This window comes from Hippopotamus amphibius, chromosome 4, assembly GCF_030028045.1.
Source record: "Hippopotamus amphibius kiboko isolate mHipAmp2 chromosome 4, mHipAmp2.hap2, whole genome shotgun sequence".
NCBI lineage: Eukaryota > Metazoa > Chordata > Mammalia > Artiodactyla > Hippopotamidae > Hippopotamus > Hippopotamus amphibius.
In genome coordinates, this window is record NC_080189.1 from 77,694,195 (window position 1) to 77,710,166 (window position 15,972).

The 15,972-nt window shown below is 60.2% G+C and overlaps 1 protein-coding gene across 3 annotated transcripts; it reads left to right on the top strand.

Moving 5' to 3' along the window:
- The first annotated feature begins 319 nt into the window (after positions 1-319).
- On the top strand, positions 320-15,329 carry MYO1G (myosin IG). 3 transcript variants are annotated; one of them, XM_057732222.1, is made up of 22 exons: positions 320-493; positions 1,957-2,165; positions 2,341-2,434; positions 3,253-3,418; positions 3,688-3,741; positions 4,421-4,516; positions 4,726-4,845; positions 5,465-5,689; positions 5,793-5,938; positions 6,400-6,514; positions 6,683-6,853; positions 7,053-7,123; positions 8,178-8,252; positions 8,455-8,587; positions 9,312-9,478; positions 9,758-9,965; positions 11,909-12,132; positions 12,703-12,847; positions 13,554-13,658; positions 13,866-13,979; positions 14,864-15,018; positions 15,094-15,329. In XM_057732222.1, the coding sequence occupies exons 1-22, from the start codon at positions 402-404 to the stop codon at positions 15,248-15,250; spliced, it is 3,042 nt and encodes a 1,013-aa protein (XP_057588205.1). In that variant the 5' UTR covers positions 320-401; the 3' UTR covers positions 15,251-15,329. The 3 variants fall into 3 exon arrangements, with proteins under 3 accessions (XP_057588205.1, XP_057588206.1, XP_057588207.1); XM_057732223.1 differs by lacking the exon at positions 4,421-4,516; XM_057732224.1 differs by lacking the exons at positions 8,455-8,587; positions 9,312-9,478; positions 9,758-9,965; ... (4 more) ...; positions 14,864-15,018; positions 15,094-15,329 and having other exon boundaries at positions 7,993-8,252.
- The last annotated feature ends 643 nt before the right edge of the window (positions 15,330-15,972 follow it).

The following is a 15,972-nucleotide window of genomic DNA, read 5'->3' on the forward strand; positions in this document are numbered from 1 at the left end:
CCGGCACATAGGGTTTTGTAGCCACGACCACGTCAAGAAATCTTTCCTCGTAGTCCCGCAAGTGACTCAGATGCAGCAGGGTGGGAGCTGCAGAGACTCCGCGACTTAGGGCGAGGGTGAGATCACAGAGGGTCGGAGTTTCCTTGACCGCAACCACCTCCACTGTTAGGCACGCCCTGAGGGGAACCAGGAAGCAGGGGTCAGAGCCCCTGGGGAGGGGACGGCAAGCGGGGAGGGCAACCCCTTCCTGGGGCCCGAAGAACCCACTTCCTACTTCACCACACCACTGGGGCGCCAGGCGGGGAGGGAGGGCTGGGCCTGTGCGACAGCACCCCTCCCCTCTGCTGCTCTGCACAGGAAGGTCGAGGCAACCTGGCCCGAGTGCTTCCCCCACTGGCAGGATGGAGGACGAAGGCCCTGAGTGCGGCAAGCCCGACTTTGTGCTTTTGGACCAAGTGACCATGGAAGACTTCATGGAGAACCTGAAACTCAGGTAGACCCGGGGCATAGTCTCCCCTTCTCCCTGTCGCCACCCCCACTGGTCTCCATCAGCCCACTGGGTGACCTCAGGGGGACATCAGGGCAGGAAGGACTGTTTCCTCAGGGCCAGGGCAGCCAGCCAGTGCTAGAGCAGGCTCCCCAGCCCCGTGCCTCCCACACAGCCCAGGTGCCTCCCTACCCCTCCTCCCGGCAGGGACAGGCAGGTGCCAGGCACCAGACCGGGTGGACGCTCCAGCTCCCTGTGGGGCTGTGCTGAGCCCCGGGGGCTCCGAGGGAGGTGGTCAGGCCCCTTCCTGGGGTGCAGGTGGACAAGTTGAGACGATGCCCTCAGGGGGGCATGTGGGGTGCTTCAGAGCGTGGTTTATAGAAATGACACGGGGCCCTACTTGCCAGGGGGCAGAGGGCAGGGAGAAGCTGGTGGTGACGTGGGGTGGCACCAGGAGCTGGCTTCCTCCCCAGACAGCCAAGGGGAGCAGAAGGTGGCCTGCTATGCAGGGCCTGGGGACAGGGCCCACTGAGCCCAGGTGGCTGAAGTAAGACACCGCGGCCCTGAGCCACGGCCAGGGCTGTGGGATGGGGCGTTAGACAGGAAATGAGCTTCTCTTTTGTATGGGGCGCAGAACTAAGCATGATTTCACTTCATTCTCATAAACTAGCTTCTGAGACAGGTGTTACCATCTTCATATTAACAATGGGACCCTGAACCTGGGGCTGCACAGCTTACAGATGGGAGAGTCTGTCTCCAGCACGTCCCGGGTGTGCAGGGAGCTGGGGAACTCCTGTGTCCGAGGCAGCCGAGGAAGAGGAACCCAGGACAGGCCCGAAGGGGCAGGGCAGGTCCCAGGCCCTGCGGGGAGCAGGCGGGCCAGTGCTCCTCCCGGGGCAGAAGGGTCAAGAGAGAGATGGACACAGGCGGGTGACTAGGTTCCTATGGGGAAGGGTCAGGAAGTGTGAGGAAGTGCTGGCGGGGAGGGTGGTGGCACCCATCCCAGTCCCTGCTGTCTGGGTGGGGCTGGGCGGGTCTGCTTCTGCTTCTGGGTCCCCGCCCCGTCTTGGGACGGAAACTACTGGGGGCCCCTCCCTCTGCCTCCCACCCCCATCTCCTCCCAGTCCTCAACCCAATTTCCCACGCTGCCAGCTCTGTCTTGCCCAGTGTGGGCTTGGGCAAGTCAGTCCCTTAATAAAATGGGTGGTCACGATTGCTGTGACATCAGGATTCCTGTGGAGAGCAGCTAGGATCCCAACACTACCCAGTGTGTGAGTGGGGCTCCCAGCAAGAGGGCACCAGGAACACCCAAGTCAACATGCACCCCCTCTCCCCTCCACCGCCTTCTCCGCTCCCAGCCCTGGGGGTGGGCCAGGGCCCCGAGGCTTCCTGTCTGGGCCCAGCGCCCTGGGACCTAGGTGTGTGTCCCTGTGGCCCTGAGCACTGAGGACTGGTCCTGCCTGTGCCAGGTTCGAGAAGGGCCGCATCTACACATACATCGGTGAGGTGCTGGTGTCCGTGAACCCCTACCAGGAGCTGCCCCTGTACGGGCCTGAGGCCATCGCCAGGTACCAGGGCCGCGAGCTCTATGAGCGGCCACCCCACCTGTACGCCGTGGCCAATGCCGCCTACAGGGCAATGAAGCGCAGGGCCAGGGACACCTGCATTGTTATCTCAGGTACTTGCCCCTCAGCCGGGGCCCAGGCGCTGGCTCACAGCCTCCCTGGGCCCCGGTGTCTTCATTTGTCAGTGAGGGGGAGGTGACCGGAGCACCTGGGAGCGGGGATGGGCACAGGGAGCTGGTTAAGGGGGAGCAGCCCCAAATTCTGTGCTCCTGTCCATCTGCCTGGCAGGAGAGAGTGGGGCAGGGAAGACAGAAGCCAGCAAGCACATCATGCAATACATCGCTGCCGTCACCAACCCTAGCCAGAGGGCCGAGGTGGAGAGGTGAGGGCGGGAGTGGAGGGTGGGTGCGGGCGTGGAGGGTGGAGGGCGGGGAAGGGGTGGCCTGGGCCTCGTGCCTGATGGTGGGGCAAGAGACACAATGGAGCCCAGCTCAGGCCAAGTTCAGCGGCTGTCAGCAAGGCTCCACGTGACCCGCGGCCAGGACCTCTAGACCCACGATAGGCAAGGCCCAGCATAGGGGTGCCCTTCCTCTAGGGACAGAAAGGGGGTGATGTACAGAGGGCTGACAGATGGGTGCTGGGCCCTCACTGGGACCCAATGGAAGTGGAGAAGTTGGCCAGCCCATCAGGAAGGCCCAGGATGCCAGGCCGGTCTCAGGGTTTGAGCCGGGAACCCGGAAACCAGGGTCCACCTGCCTGCCAGCTGCTCACCAGTGAGGATTTATAGGAGCAGCTTCCTTTGTGGGAGCCCTGAGTATGGTGGGGTTTGGGGCAGGGGTGGGGTGGGAACAGAAATGGCTGGCAGCACCTACCCCTGCAGCTGGAGGTCCTGGTCAAGCATCCAGACCCAGCTCCTCACGGGGCTGCAGCTTTGGTCTGGGAAAACTAAGCCAAGGTCTTTCAAGGCTCAAGGCTTTACAGGACACCTGGCATAAGCCCCTGGCAGGTGCCTCTCCCAGCATCTCAGAGTCAAGGGCCTGCAAGGGGCAGTGTGAGGTGAGGCGGAGCCCTCAGGCTCCCTCTCCTCCTAAGATGGGGAAGCCTCAGGCGAGGGTGCTGGACCAGGGCACGGTCCCCGGCGCGAGGTCTTTGCGTTATAGCCCTAGCCCCTCGGCCCCTCGGCCTCTCTGCCCCACGCAGGGTCAAGGATGTGCTGCTCAAGTCCACCTGTGTGCTGGAGGCCTTTGGCAATGCTCGCACCAACCGCAACCACAACTCCAGCCGCTTCGGCAAGTACATGGACATCAACTTTGATTTCAAAGGAGACCCTGTCGGGGGACACATCCACAGCTACCTGCTGGAGAAGGTGGGCCCTGTTCCTGAGACCCTGGGCAGGTGGGCTGCACACAGACCTCCCTCAGGGGAGGACCAGGCAGTGCTACCCCACCATGCTGACCCTCCCGGGCCTGGCACCCTGGGGTAAGGAACATACCTTCTCTGATGTCCCAGGCGGAGCTCTCTCTGTAGCCAGGCCTGCCACCACCCCTACCTGCATTGCCCTGGGGGCTCTGGGACAGGTCCCCTGGGGGCGGGGTCAGCACTCAGGCATGGGTCCAGCTGCTCCTCTCTCCTCAGTCTCGGGTCCTCAAGCAGCATGTGGGCGAAAGGAACTTCCACTCCTTCTACCAGGTGAGCCAAAGCAGGCAGGGGAAGCCCTTCTGACTGCCCTACCCACAGTCCATTTCCCATCCCGCTCCCCCTGCCCTCACCCCGATGCCATTGTCCTGCCTCCACCCCCACTGGGGTGCGAACTCCCTGGACATGGCTGTGTGTATGTCTCCTCTGGCCCTGACATGGAGTCCTCCTGGACCTGGGCAGGGCAGTATCTACACCGTCTCTGACACTGAGCTGGATTCTGGACACTGATAGTGTCTACACTGGGTAAGACCCGCTGAGGTGGTGTCTCCCTGGACTCAGGTGGTGTTTACACTGTGTCTGACCGACGGAGGTGGGATCTCCTTGGACTTGGGTGGTATCTACATTCTTTCTGACTCAGCGAAGTGGGTCTGCCTGGACATTAGCAGTGTCTACATCGTGTCTGACCTCTGAAGTGGGTCTCTGTGGACTCGGGTTGTATCTACACCATGTCTCACCACTGAAGTGGTTTTTCCCTGGACAGGTGTGGTGTCTACACAGTGTATGACCTAGAAGTGGGTTCTCCCTAGGCTCAGGCAGTGTCCACACCATCACTGAGCTGACCCCCACCATGAATTTATTGAGTCAGCAGTGGTTGAAGGATGTGTCCCGCATATGTGGGTGAGGGCTTTAGAGCCCAGGGACCTAATGGAGGGGTGTCTGGGTCCTCCAGGTACTGCGGGGCTGTGAAGACAAGGAGCTGCAAGAACTACACCTGCAGAGAAACCCTGCGCTGTATAATTTCACCCGCCAGGGGGCGGGGCTCAGTGTGAGTTGGGGCAGGGAGCCCAGGCTCTCATCACACCTAGTCAGCAGGGCCCAGGGTGGTGTGAATGGCTCGGTGGGGCCCTGACTCAACAGGCTTTCAGTTGAAGGAATCAGGGCTCAGCGCGGGGACGGTACGACGGGTGCGCATGCGCACTGGGACAGAATTGAGGTGCAGTGTGGCACTGGGGTGTTGAGCCCTTTCTCCCCCAGGTCTTGGACAGCGACGAGAAGGGCCACCACCAGGAGGTGACGGAGGCCATGAGGGTGATCGGCTTCAGTCCTGAGGAGGTGGCCTCTGTGCACCGCATCCTGGCTGCCATTCTGCACCTGGTGAGCCTGGCTGTGGGCTCTGCGGCCACCTCCCCATGTGGCGCCCTGGCTGGGCACATCCTCTGAAGGAGGAGACTGGCCTCTGACAACCCAGCTGTGTTACTGGACCCCTCCTCCCTCTGCTGAAACCGAGTTGCATCGGCTGTGGGTTCCCACAAGGCCAGGCCCTGAGCCGTGGGCCCTGCGTGCCCAGGATATGCCTGGTCCGTGTCTGGTAGCTTAACCCGTACTTAGCAGGCAAGGGCAGTCTGGGCTCAGTAAAGCTGAGCACATGTAGACCTGCCTCTTGCTTCTGTCACTTAATGCTGTGTGGCTTTGGGCAGGTCACTCAGCGCCTCTGAGCCTCCGTTCTCTCTGAGGAAGCATGAGGAGTGGGTAGCACAGGCTACAGGAGGATGCAGTGAGACCATTCACATGCCGTTCCGGGTGGGAAGGCTTGGGGGAGGCTCTGGGGTGCTCCAGGAACCACTCCTGCATCTCTGGCTGTGAATGTGGTAGAAGCCAGGCTCTACTGTACTTGTGTCCCGGCCTCCTCCCCGCCACACACCCCCGCCCCGGGCAAAGGCATGCAGGCTCCTCTGAGACACACAGCCTGACTTCATGGTTCCCCCATCACCAGGGAAACATCGAGTTTGTGGAGCTGGAGGAGGGCGGTCTGGAGCAGGGGCACCTGGCGGTGACTGAAGAGGTGCTGGTGGACCACGTGGCTGAGCTGACGGCCACACCCCGGGATCTGGTGCTGCGCTGCCTGCTGGCTCGCACTGTGGCCTCGGGAGGCAGGGAACTCATCGAGAAGGGCCACACTGCGGCCGAGGCCAGCTACGCCCGGGACGCCTGTGCCAAGGTACTCTGGGGGTGGGTGGTGATGGTGGAGAACCCTGGAGGCCTTCCGGGAGGAGACAAGGCCAGAGGCAGTCAGAAGCAGATGGCTGCTGGCCTCTCCACAGGCAGTGTACCAGCGGCTGTTTGAGTGGGTGGTGGACCGGATCAACCATGTCATGGAACCCCGGGACCGGGACCCCCGGCGCGATGGCAAGGACACAGTCATCGGTGTGCTGGACATCTATGGCTTCGAGGTGTTCCCTGTCAACAGGTGGGTAGCCCTGCCACCACATCCCACACCCTGACCTCCCCCCAATCTCTAGGGCCGCCTTTGTCCTCGGGAGCTCGCTGGGCTGGGGAGCAGCATGTCCGGCGTCTGTGCAGGTTGGTTCCTGGTCCCAGACTCTTGCCTTCAAGACAGCCTCAGCTGTGCCACCGTCCACTGGTGCCCGGGAAGGCACAATCTCGTCTTACTTCCCCTCACCGTGGCTCCCAAATCCACGCCAGGGCGTGCATGCTGGACTTGGGGGCAGCTGGGTGAAAGAGCGGCATAGAGCAGGAGAGGCACCCCCACAGTGAGGCCACTTGGGGTGCCTGGCACCAGATCCTTCAGGCGAACTTCAGGGGCTCTATGTGGAGGGAAGCCTGCCATTTATTGCCCTCACTCCCCGCGGAGCAAAAGCCCCGAGGTGAGTGGTTGAAGAGTGACTCTGAAGGCCCCTCTGCCCCCAGCTTCGAGCAGTTCTGCATCAATTACTGCAACGAGAAGCTGCAGCAGCTCTTCATCCAGCTCATCCTGAAGCAGGAGCAGGAGGAATACGAGCGGGAGGGCATCGCCTGGCAGAACGTGAGTGCCCGGGCCCTTCCTGCACACCACGGGCTCTGGAGGGAGACGCGTGGCGCTGGGCAGGCGGGTGTGTGCAGAGGAGGGCTGGGAGGAGTGGGCGCCGGGCGGGAACGTGGGCAAGAGGCCGGCCGACGGGGCTCAGGAGCTGCCCTGCTTGCCCTGCCACAGGTGGAGTACTTCAACAACGCCACCATCGTGGACCTGGTGGAGCGGCCCCACCGGGGCATTCTGGCCGTGCTGGATGAGGCCTGCAGCACCGCGGGCCCCATCACCGACCGGATCTTCCTGCAGACGCTGGACACACACCACCGCCACCACCCACACTACACCAGCCGCCAGGTGCCCCTCTTTCCCTGCAGTCGCCCCCACCCTGTGCACCCCCAACTGGTCCCAGCACTGGCAGGTGCCCCACGCTGTCTGTCTCTGGCTTGGGGGGTGTTTGGTGGTGATTCGGCCTCCTCTACAGGACTGTCTCCCCACTCTCCCCCAGACCCCCCCACACCTTCTGTGCCTTGACTTGGCCTGTCCCCATCCATAGCTCTGCCCCACAGACAAGACCATGGAGTTTGGCCGAGACTTCCGGATCAAGCACTATGCAGGGGATGTCACGTAAGGGCCCCCCACTGAGTGTCTGGTCCCCCCCCACCCCCTCCCCATTTAAAGACACTGAAAATATACCCTTCACCAGATTTACAAGTAAAAAGCATGAAATGGGGCTTTTAAGATAGCGATTCTCAGCCCTGGCTGCATCATAAAATCTGCTCAGAAGCTTTAAAAAAAAGAGCCCATTTCTGGGAGAAGGGCTGGAGATTCTGAGGTACAGCCAGAGTGGCACCTCTGGTCCTGGCCCAGGGCCAGTTCTTGGCACACTTTGAGAAAAGCGAGGAGGAGCAGAGGGGCCGGAGGCTGTGTCTCTAACAAGCTCCCAGGCCAGGTGGACGCTGCCAGTGCTCAGTACTCACGTGCTGAGGACCAAGGCCCCAGGTGTCTTCCAGGAAAGGCCACTTTAGTATTAATTTCCCTGTCACTCACCTCACCCCAAAGTGGATCTGAGGTGACTCACAGAGAGAGGCACAAGTGTCCAACGTGTCCTTCACAAGGAGAAGAAATAGAGTTGAAAAGACAAAGCTGCCAGAAGTCAGATCCCATGGCCCCGAGCCTTTCTAGGAGCTGCAAGTGAAGCCAAGATTTTGGCACTGAGATTTCTAGCAGTCAAACAATGAGATGATGAATCCAAGGTTCTCAGTGCGATGGGAGCAAAATAGACCAATGACTCAGAAGTTCCTCGCTGTGATTGCAATCACTGATATTTATGGAAACTCATTAGGCACTGTTCTGAGCATGTGGTCTCTATTGAGGCACAGAGAGTTTAAGTAACTTGTCCCAGGTCACACAGCATGTATGTGCAAGAGCCAGGATTCAATGATGCAACATTTGGCTCCAGAGCTGGGGGCATAACCACTTGACTCACCTTTCAGGAGAGAAAATTCTCAGGGAGGAGGTCTTATGTGATGAGAGGGAAAGCAGGAAGAAGAGGGGAAGGAAGAGGAGCACGTGAGGAGGAAAGAAGAGAGGCTGACCAGGTGGAAGGAGGGGGAGGGGCGTGCTAGGGGGTGTCAGAGGCCCCTTGTCTCCTCAGTGGCCCTGCACCCCCCCTCCCCAGGTACTCAGTGGAGGGCTTCATTGACAAGAACAGAGACTCCCTCTTCCAGGACTTCAAGAGGCTGCTGTACAACAGGTGAGTGAGCTCTCTGGGCATGTGTGTGGGCGCCAGAGGGCGAGGGCCCAGGGGCTCTGGTGGAAGGGCCTTCAGACACTCCAGTCTGACCCGCACAGACAACCTGAGGGTCAACACTGAGGCCATGAAGCTTACAAATGGCTGAGCTGGGGTGGGGGCTGTCCTCCTGGAGGAGGGCTGACTATGAAGCCTGTGTCCTTAGTACGGACCCCACCCTGCGGGCCATGTGGCCAGATGGGCAGCAGGACATCACAGAGGTGACCAAGCGCCCTCTGACGGCTGGCACGCTCTTCAAGAACTCCATGGTGGCCCTGGTAGAAAACTTGGCCTCCAAGGTACGGCCCTCACCCCAGCCCTGAGTCTGAATCCTTCCAGATCCTTCTGTCTGTGCCTGGGTGTCAAGTTGCCCCCCCCGCCCCCCCCCCCCCCCCCCCCCGCACATCATGGGGAGGTTCGTTTCCTCTCTGCTGTGAGCCACACCCCCTCCAGCAGGGAGGGACCTGCCACTGCACAGGTTAAGATGCCCTGGGCCAGGCCGAGGCTTAAGTAAACACGGGATCCTTGCAGCCTTCCCCTGGCTCCATTGCCTCCTGGCGATGGGCTGGGGGAGACCTTGCTCAGAGCTTGGGTTGGGCCAGCCCTGTTCCTGCCTGGAGCCAGGATTAGCTCCTGGAAGCCAGTGTCACAGGGACAGGAAAGTGGCACTAGCATCTTGCAGAGCTTGGGGCCCAAAGTCAGAGGTGGCGGTGGAAAGACAGCAGAATATCCAGAGACTCAGCAGGGCCTCTAGGAAGCAAGAGGAAGGGCTCAGGGGCTCTGCTGCCCCATCAGAAGCTGGCTCTGTGCCAGCATCCTGCGTGCACCCAGCACTGGGCTCCAGGTCCCATTCTGCCCACCACCCCTCATCCCAGTCTCCTCCTGGCCTCCCCTTCGCCCTGAGAGACCCTCTTCTCCACGTGGATGGCAGTGTGGGAGGATGGAGATAGCTCACTTGCTACCCCTGCCCAGTGACCATAGGGCTGTGACACTGGCCTCTCCGAGTGCCCTTTGTCCCTACAGGAGCCCTTCTATGTCCGCTGCATCAAGCCCAATGAGGAAAAGGTGGCTGCGAAGCTGGACGAGGGCCACTGTCGCCACCAGGTCGCATACCTGGGGCTGCTGGAGAACGTGAGGGTCCGCAGGGCCGGCTTCGCTTCCCGCCAGCCCTATTCTCGATTCCTCCTCAGGTACGGCCCCCTCCCCCGGGGGCGTGTCCCTGAGGAGCTCCAGCAGCAGGCAGGGGTGCCTCAGGGCGGGAGCCTGCGCGCTGCTGACCTCGGGACACCGACCGTCACCGAGGCCCCTCGTGTGACACACGGGGTGGGGCGGGGCGGGCAGGGAGGGTGTGGGCGTGGCAGGGGCAAGCGCTGGGATGGGCGTGGCGTGGGGGCGGGGCGAATCAAGGCGGGGCGGGTCTGCACCCTTCCCCAGGGCCTGGCGCCCACTGCCCGGTCCTGCTGTGACAGGTACAAGATGACCTGTGAGTACACGTGGCCAAACCACCTGCTGGGCTCCGATAGGGCGGCCGTGAGCGCCCTTCTGGAACAGCACGGGCTGCAGGGGGACGTGGCCTTTGGCCACAGCAAGCTCTTCATCCGTTCACCCCGGACGCTGGTCACGCTGGAGCAGAGCCGCGCGTGTCTCATCCCCATCATCGTGCTGCTGCTGCAGAAGGTGCGGCGGGGCCGGACGCCTACCAGGCAGAGTGTGGGGGGGTGGGAAGAGAGAGCTGGGTGCATTACTTGCGGGGGAGGGGAGAGATGGATGTGGGCCACCCGGAGTTGGGGGGATGGGCGTGTACTGAGGGGACCACAGACACAATTCCATGTACCAGGGGAGTCCCTGCTCACAGGTGGCAAACCGAGATTGAAACTGACAAGCAAAATGTTTGGATATTGTTCAGGTCACCTCCATCCTGTGGCCACCAGCCTCAGGCCCAAGTGCTCAAAACAAGATATTCAGGAATCTGGCTTCCTTCCTTTCTTTCTTTTAATTAATTAATTTATTTATTTTGGCTGCATTGGGTCTTGGTTGCTGGGTGCAGGCTTTCTCTCATTGTGGCGAGTGGGGGGCTTCTCAGTGCAGTGGCTTCTCTTGTGGCAGAGCACGGGCTCTAGGCACGAGGGCTCAGTAGTTGTGGTGCACAAGCTTAGTTGCTCCAGGGCATGTGGGAATCTTCCCACACCAGGGATCGAAGCCACATCCCCTGCATTGGCAGGCAGATTCTTTACTATGCCACCAGGGAAACCCCTCCTTCCTTTCTTTTTTCCTTCTTTTCTTCCATTTATCCTGAAAGATTTCAGACTCAGAGAAAAGCATGCAGAATGATGTACTAAATTCCCACATGCCTACTACCCTGCGTCAACCACGTCACAGGCATGTGACCAGTGTGGTTTTGTGTAGACACTGTGCCTCTATCCCAGTTACTTTGAAACAAATTATTTCATTTATAATCATTTCAGTATGTCTTTCCAAAGGGTAAGGAGTCTCCTACCTCTCCCCATAACTTTTTATATTTAACATTTGAAACACCGAAAAGTGGAAAGATTCATAGGATTACTATTCACCTGCATTGCTACAGTTATGTGCTCCGCTCCCTCCTCACCGTCTCTGTTTCTCTATCTCTCTCTCTCCACACCCACATACAGATACTCACATATGCATATATTTGTATTTTTCCCTGAACTATATACAGTAATAACACCCCTGAATCCTTCAGCAGGCATATCCTAAGAACAAGCTCATCCTCCTTTATAACCATATATTCAAGAAAGCTAACACTGGGAATTCCCTGGCGGTCCAATGGATTAGACAACACGCTTCCACTGCCGGGGGCACAGGTTCCATTCCTGATCAGAGAACTAGGATCCCACATGCCATGAGGTGTGGCCAAAAAAGAAAAAAGAAAGAAACCTAACACTGATAAAATATAATCTACATATCTGAATATCTAATATATAGGCCATATTTAAATTTTCGAAAGGGTCACACTATGACTCATTACATCTTTTAAAAACCCAGAGTCCAATTAATGATGACACACTGCATTTCCTTGTTACCTCCGTTATCTGCTCTAACACACAGGGATTGTTTTTAAGAACATGACACAATACTATCACAGAAACAGGATCTAGAAAGTTCACACTGACATACTGCTGTCCTGTCCAGTCGGTCACTAACCACATATCCCCAACTGTGTCCTCTGTCTGTCACCATCCATACATTGCAGCCGAGTGCGACATTGCTTAAGTCTGTTGTTTTTGTTCTGTTTGGTTTTGAAGATTTTTAAACATTTTAATTTATTTATTTAGGCTGCACTGGGTCTGAGTTGTGGCATGCAAACTCTTACTTGGGGCATGTGGGATCTAGTTCCCCGACCACGGATGGAAACTGGGCCCCCTGCACTGGGAGCAGGGAGTCTCACCCAGGGGACCCCTAGGGAAATCCCAAGTCTGTTTTGATCTGTGGGTTTGCTGGGCCACTTGCCATGTAGGGTCACCAGTCTGGGTTTTGATGGTTACATTCTCGAGGTGCCCCTCCATTTTGGGGTCTCTTAAGGTGAGGAAAGTGGGGCCTGGCAGAGCCTGACTGAGCACTGCCTCCCCCTGGCCCCCTAGGCATGGCGGGGCACGCTGGCCAGGCGGTACTGCCGGCGACTGAGGGCCGTCTACACCATCATGCGCTGGTTCCGGAGGCACAAGGTGCGCGCTCACCTGGCAGAGCTGCAGCGGCGATTCCAGGCTGCACGGCAGCCGCCGCTCTATGGCCGTGACCTCGTCTGGCCGCCACCTCCCGCGGTGCTGCAGCCTTTCCAAGACATCTGCCAGGCACTCTTCTGCAGGTACTTGCCCTCTGCCACTGCCCCCCTGGCTCTGTTCCACTCAGCTAGAGCATGTTGAACACCTGGACTGGGTCATCTGATCCCCACAGTGCCAGCCAGGAGACACATGGTACCACTGGATAAGCAGGAAAACAGGGGGCGGTGCACATCAGCTGGCTGCCCACAGCTGGTGGCAGATTCCTAACGTCCCCAGCACCATTCTGGACATCTGGAGGGGATGCAGGCCTCTGTCTCCTTGCTAGAGGCTTGCAGGAAGGGTGGTGGGTTGGAGCTAGAAGTGGGGAAAACAGTGCAACTGAGCAGGGCATTGAAGGCTGAGTAGGAGTTCTTTAGGAGAAGGTGTGAAGGGCAGCCAGCATGCTCAGAGCAGGCGAGGCCACCTTCCACTGAGACCAGGGAGGCTGGAACACAGAGGGTGGCCAGTGCCAGGCTGGGGGGCTTGGCCTTCTCCTGTGGGGGAAGGGACATGAAAAGGCAGTAAGGTGTGTTCTCAGGGGAAAAGGGGAAGAACCAGGCGTGGGGAAGGGTGAGCCTGCATAGGGGTCCATCTGACTACCTGGCCCTCTCCAGGTGGCGGGCCTGGCAGCTGGTGAAGAACATCCCCCCTTCAGACATGGCTCAGATCAAGGCCAAGGTGGCGGCCATGGCGGTCCTGCAGGAGCTACGGCAGGACTGGGGCTGCCGGCGGGCCTGGGCCCGGGACTACTTGTCCTCTGTAAGTGTCAGGGCTGCAGGGACTGGGTGCCAGGGAAGGGCTCAAGGCTGAGACCTTCCTCGCGTCCACCTCAGCTGTCCTCTCCCTGGGCCTGGCTGTTCTGTGGCCTGTACCCCTCTGTTCCTACCCCTTGCCTATGAAGTTTAAGGGTTTTCACCCAGAACCAGCTGGCCTGGGTTTTACTGAGCACCTCCCACTCTGCCCTACACCCACTCACCTTCCTGTGTTTTCAGATCAACCCCCCCCCCCCATTCTCAGGCACAGACCTCCCTTCTTAGGCACAGCCCCCTGGCTGGCACTCCATGCCATGGCCCCCCTTGGCCACACGGGTGCTGTGATGGGCCAGTTCTGCAGGGGATGAAGCCTCAGGGGCGGGAGGTTTGCCCAGGTGGGTGGCTTGGCATGGAGGAGCCAGGTCCCGCCTGGCCCCTTTCATCTCGGCATCTGTCCAGGCCTGGCATGAGGAGCACAGCTGGTGGGTGGGTGTGGAGGGCATAGACATGTGTGCCTAGAACCTTAGAGCTGCAAGGGTCTGTGTGGTGGGCCCTCAGGGAACCCAGCGTGGCAGGTGAACCCACCAGGAGGCTGGTACATTATCTGACGAGGTTTTCTGAGGTCAAGGAAAGCTGTGCTGCGTCCCCAAGAGCTGCTGTCAATCAAGCATGGTCTCAAGGCCCCATCCCAAGCAGCCCCCATCTGTCCTCAGGCCACAGACAACCCCATAGCCTCAGGCCTGTTTGCTCAGCGACTGAAGACGCTTCGGGAAAAAGACGGCTTCGGGGCCGTGCTCTTCTCCAGCCATGTCCGAAAGGTGAGCAGTGGGTGCAGGGCTGCAGGCCTGTGGCAGCCCTGGCCCAGGCCCAGCTTAGAGGTTTCACAGCTGCTCCCGAATCTTCGAAAATGGTCAGCTCCAACCCAATCAGTGAGAGAATGGCCCGAGGGAGGGGAGGCCACCGGCCACACCTGCCGGGGAGCCCCCTGGGCCAGGCAGGTGACACTGAAAGCACCTATCCCGCAGGTGAATCGCTTCAACAAAAGCCGGGACCGGGCACTGCTGCTCACAGACCGGCACCTCTACAAGCTGGAGCCAGGCCGGCAGTACCGGGTGATGCGGGCCGTGCCCCTGGACGCGGTGAGCCCTGTGGGGGAGGGGTAGAGGCACCTGTGGGGCTCCAGCTGGCCCTGTGTCCTGCTGGGCACTACCGGACCCCTCCTCTCATGCCTACTTGGGATGGCCAGAGCCTTCTAGAACTCAGCATCAGCTCAGGATAGCAGCAACCCCCCCAACAGCCTGCAGAGGCCCAAACCCCCACCCTCAGCTTCCTCTCCCCCTCCTGCTCCACTGTTTGGCAGAACCAAATGCCAGATGGCCCCTCTTCCCCACATTTGTGCCTGCCTGGGGGTCTCCCCATCCCAGACCCCATGGACCTGGCTGCAGTGTGGAGCTGCCACCTATCAGACCCTGTCCCCTCCCTTTCACCCTGCTGTCCAGCTCTGTGACCCACTTGCTCCCTGGAGCTGCAGCTCATATTCCCACAGGGCAAGGGGAAACCTAGGGCAGGAATTGAGGCCGGGGGTCCCTATAACTGTCAGGGTGGGGGACAATGTGGTACCGTGGCCACGACCCATATAGCTATTTAAATGCAATGAAAAGGAAAGAAAACTAAAAGTTCAGTCCTCAGCACATTCAGGTGAGCAGCTGATGCCATGTTAGACTGCAGAGATCTAGAACATTCCATCAGGGCAAAAAGTCCTCTTGTGTGGTGTGCCTTGCCCAACCCTCCCCTTTATGGGTAGGACCAGAGAGGGAGGAAAGGGACCTAGAGGGGACAGCAAGGCTGTGGGGCCTGGGGGAGAGGAGAGGAGCTCAGAGAGGCTGTTTGGAGAGGGCAGCGTGCTGGAGTGGGAAAGATAAGGCAGGTGCTGGCAGGTGCTCCTGCGATGCTGGGGCCTTGGAGTGCAGGATCGACAGGAGGGCATGCCTCACCCCTGCCCCTGAGACCCTGCTCCCCTCAGGTGACCGGGCTGAGCGTGACCAGTGGGCGGGACCAGCTGGTGGTGCTGCACGCGCGGGGCTACGACGACCTGGTGGTGTGTCTGCACCGCTCCCGGCCGCCGCTGGACAACCGCGTCGGGGAGCTGGTGGGCGTGCTGGCCGCGCACTGCCAGGGGTGAGTCCCGGAGCGCGGGGGCGGCTGCGGGTCTGCGGAGCCCTGCCCGTCCTGACCCTGTCCTCCCTCCTTCAGGGAGGGACGGGCCCTGGAGGTCCGCGTCTCCGACTGCATCCCCCTGACCCAGCGCGGGGCTCGGCGCCTGGTCTCCGTGGAGCCCAAGGTGGAGCAGCCAGAGCCGGATTTCCGCTGCAGCCGCGGCGCCTTCACCCTCCTGTGGCCAAGCTGCTGAGCTGGCCTACCCATCCGCACCGGGCCTTGGCCGCGGGGTTCTCCACCCGCGCCCACACCGGTGAAAGATCGAAGTCTCGCTGTGCAATAAAGGAGGCTGAGTCTGTGACGGGCGTGGGCTCCTGTCTGTGGGTGAACAGTCTCTAGCCACTGCCAACTTGGCAAATGTCACCCCAGTGTCCTCTGCTGACCCCTGCATCCAAGGCTGCCCCTCTTGGGTTTCCACCTGTCCCCACAGCCTTGGTCTCTTTGTCTCTCCCGGCTTCCTGTAGGACTCCATTTTTCCTATTGCGCCACCTGGGGAGGCTTGGGGGTCCCGGGGCCGTCTTGGGATGGGGCTTGGGCAGAGCACACACGGGAGGGGGCACACACTGTGTCGATGCTGGATGTGGGCATCCCAGGACCCTGGAACCCCACCTCTGGGACACTGGTAGCCAGGACCTCCCAGACTCTGGAAGCCCATCCCTGTGCCTGGTGCTTCTCCAGGAAGCCAACCCAAGGAGGGGCAGAGTGGACACACCTCCACCCGCTCGGACCAGCAGAGCCCCTCCCCAGCCCCTTGGGTCCTCCTCAGCCCCCTGCCCCTCCCGTAGCCCCTCTTTAGCCTTTCAGCCCCTTCAAAACCCCTGCCACTATTCAGCCCCTCAGCTCCTGCCCCAGCCCCGCCCCTCCCCGGCTCTCTGGTCCCTCCCCAGCTCTCTGGCCCCGCCCCAGCTCTCTGGC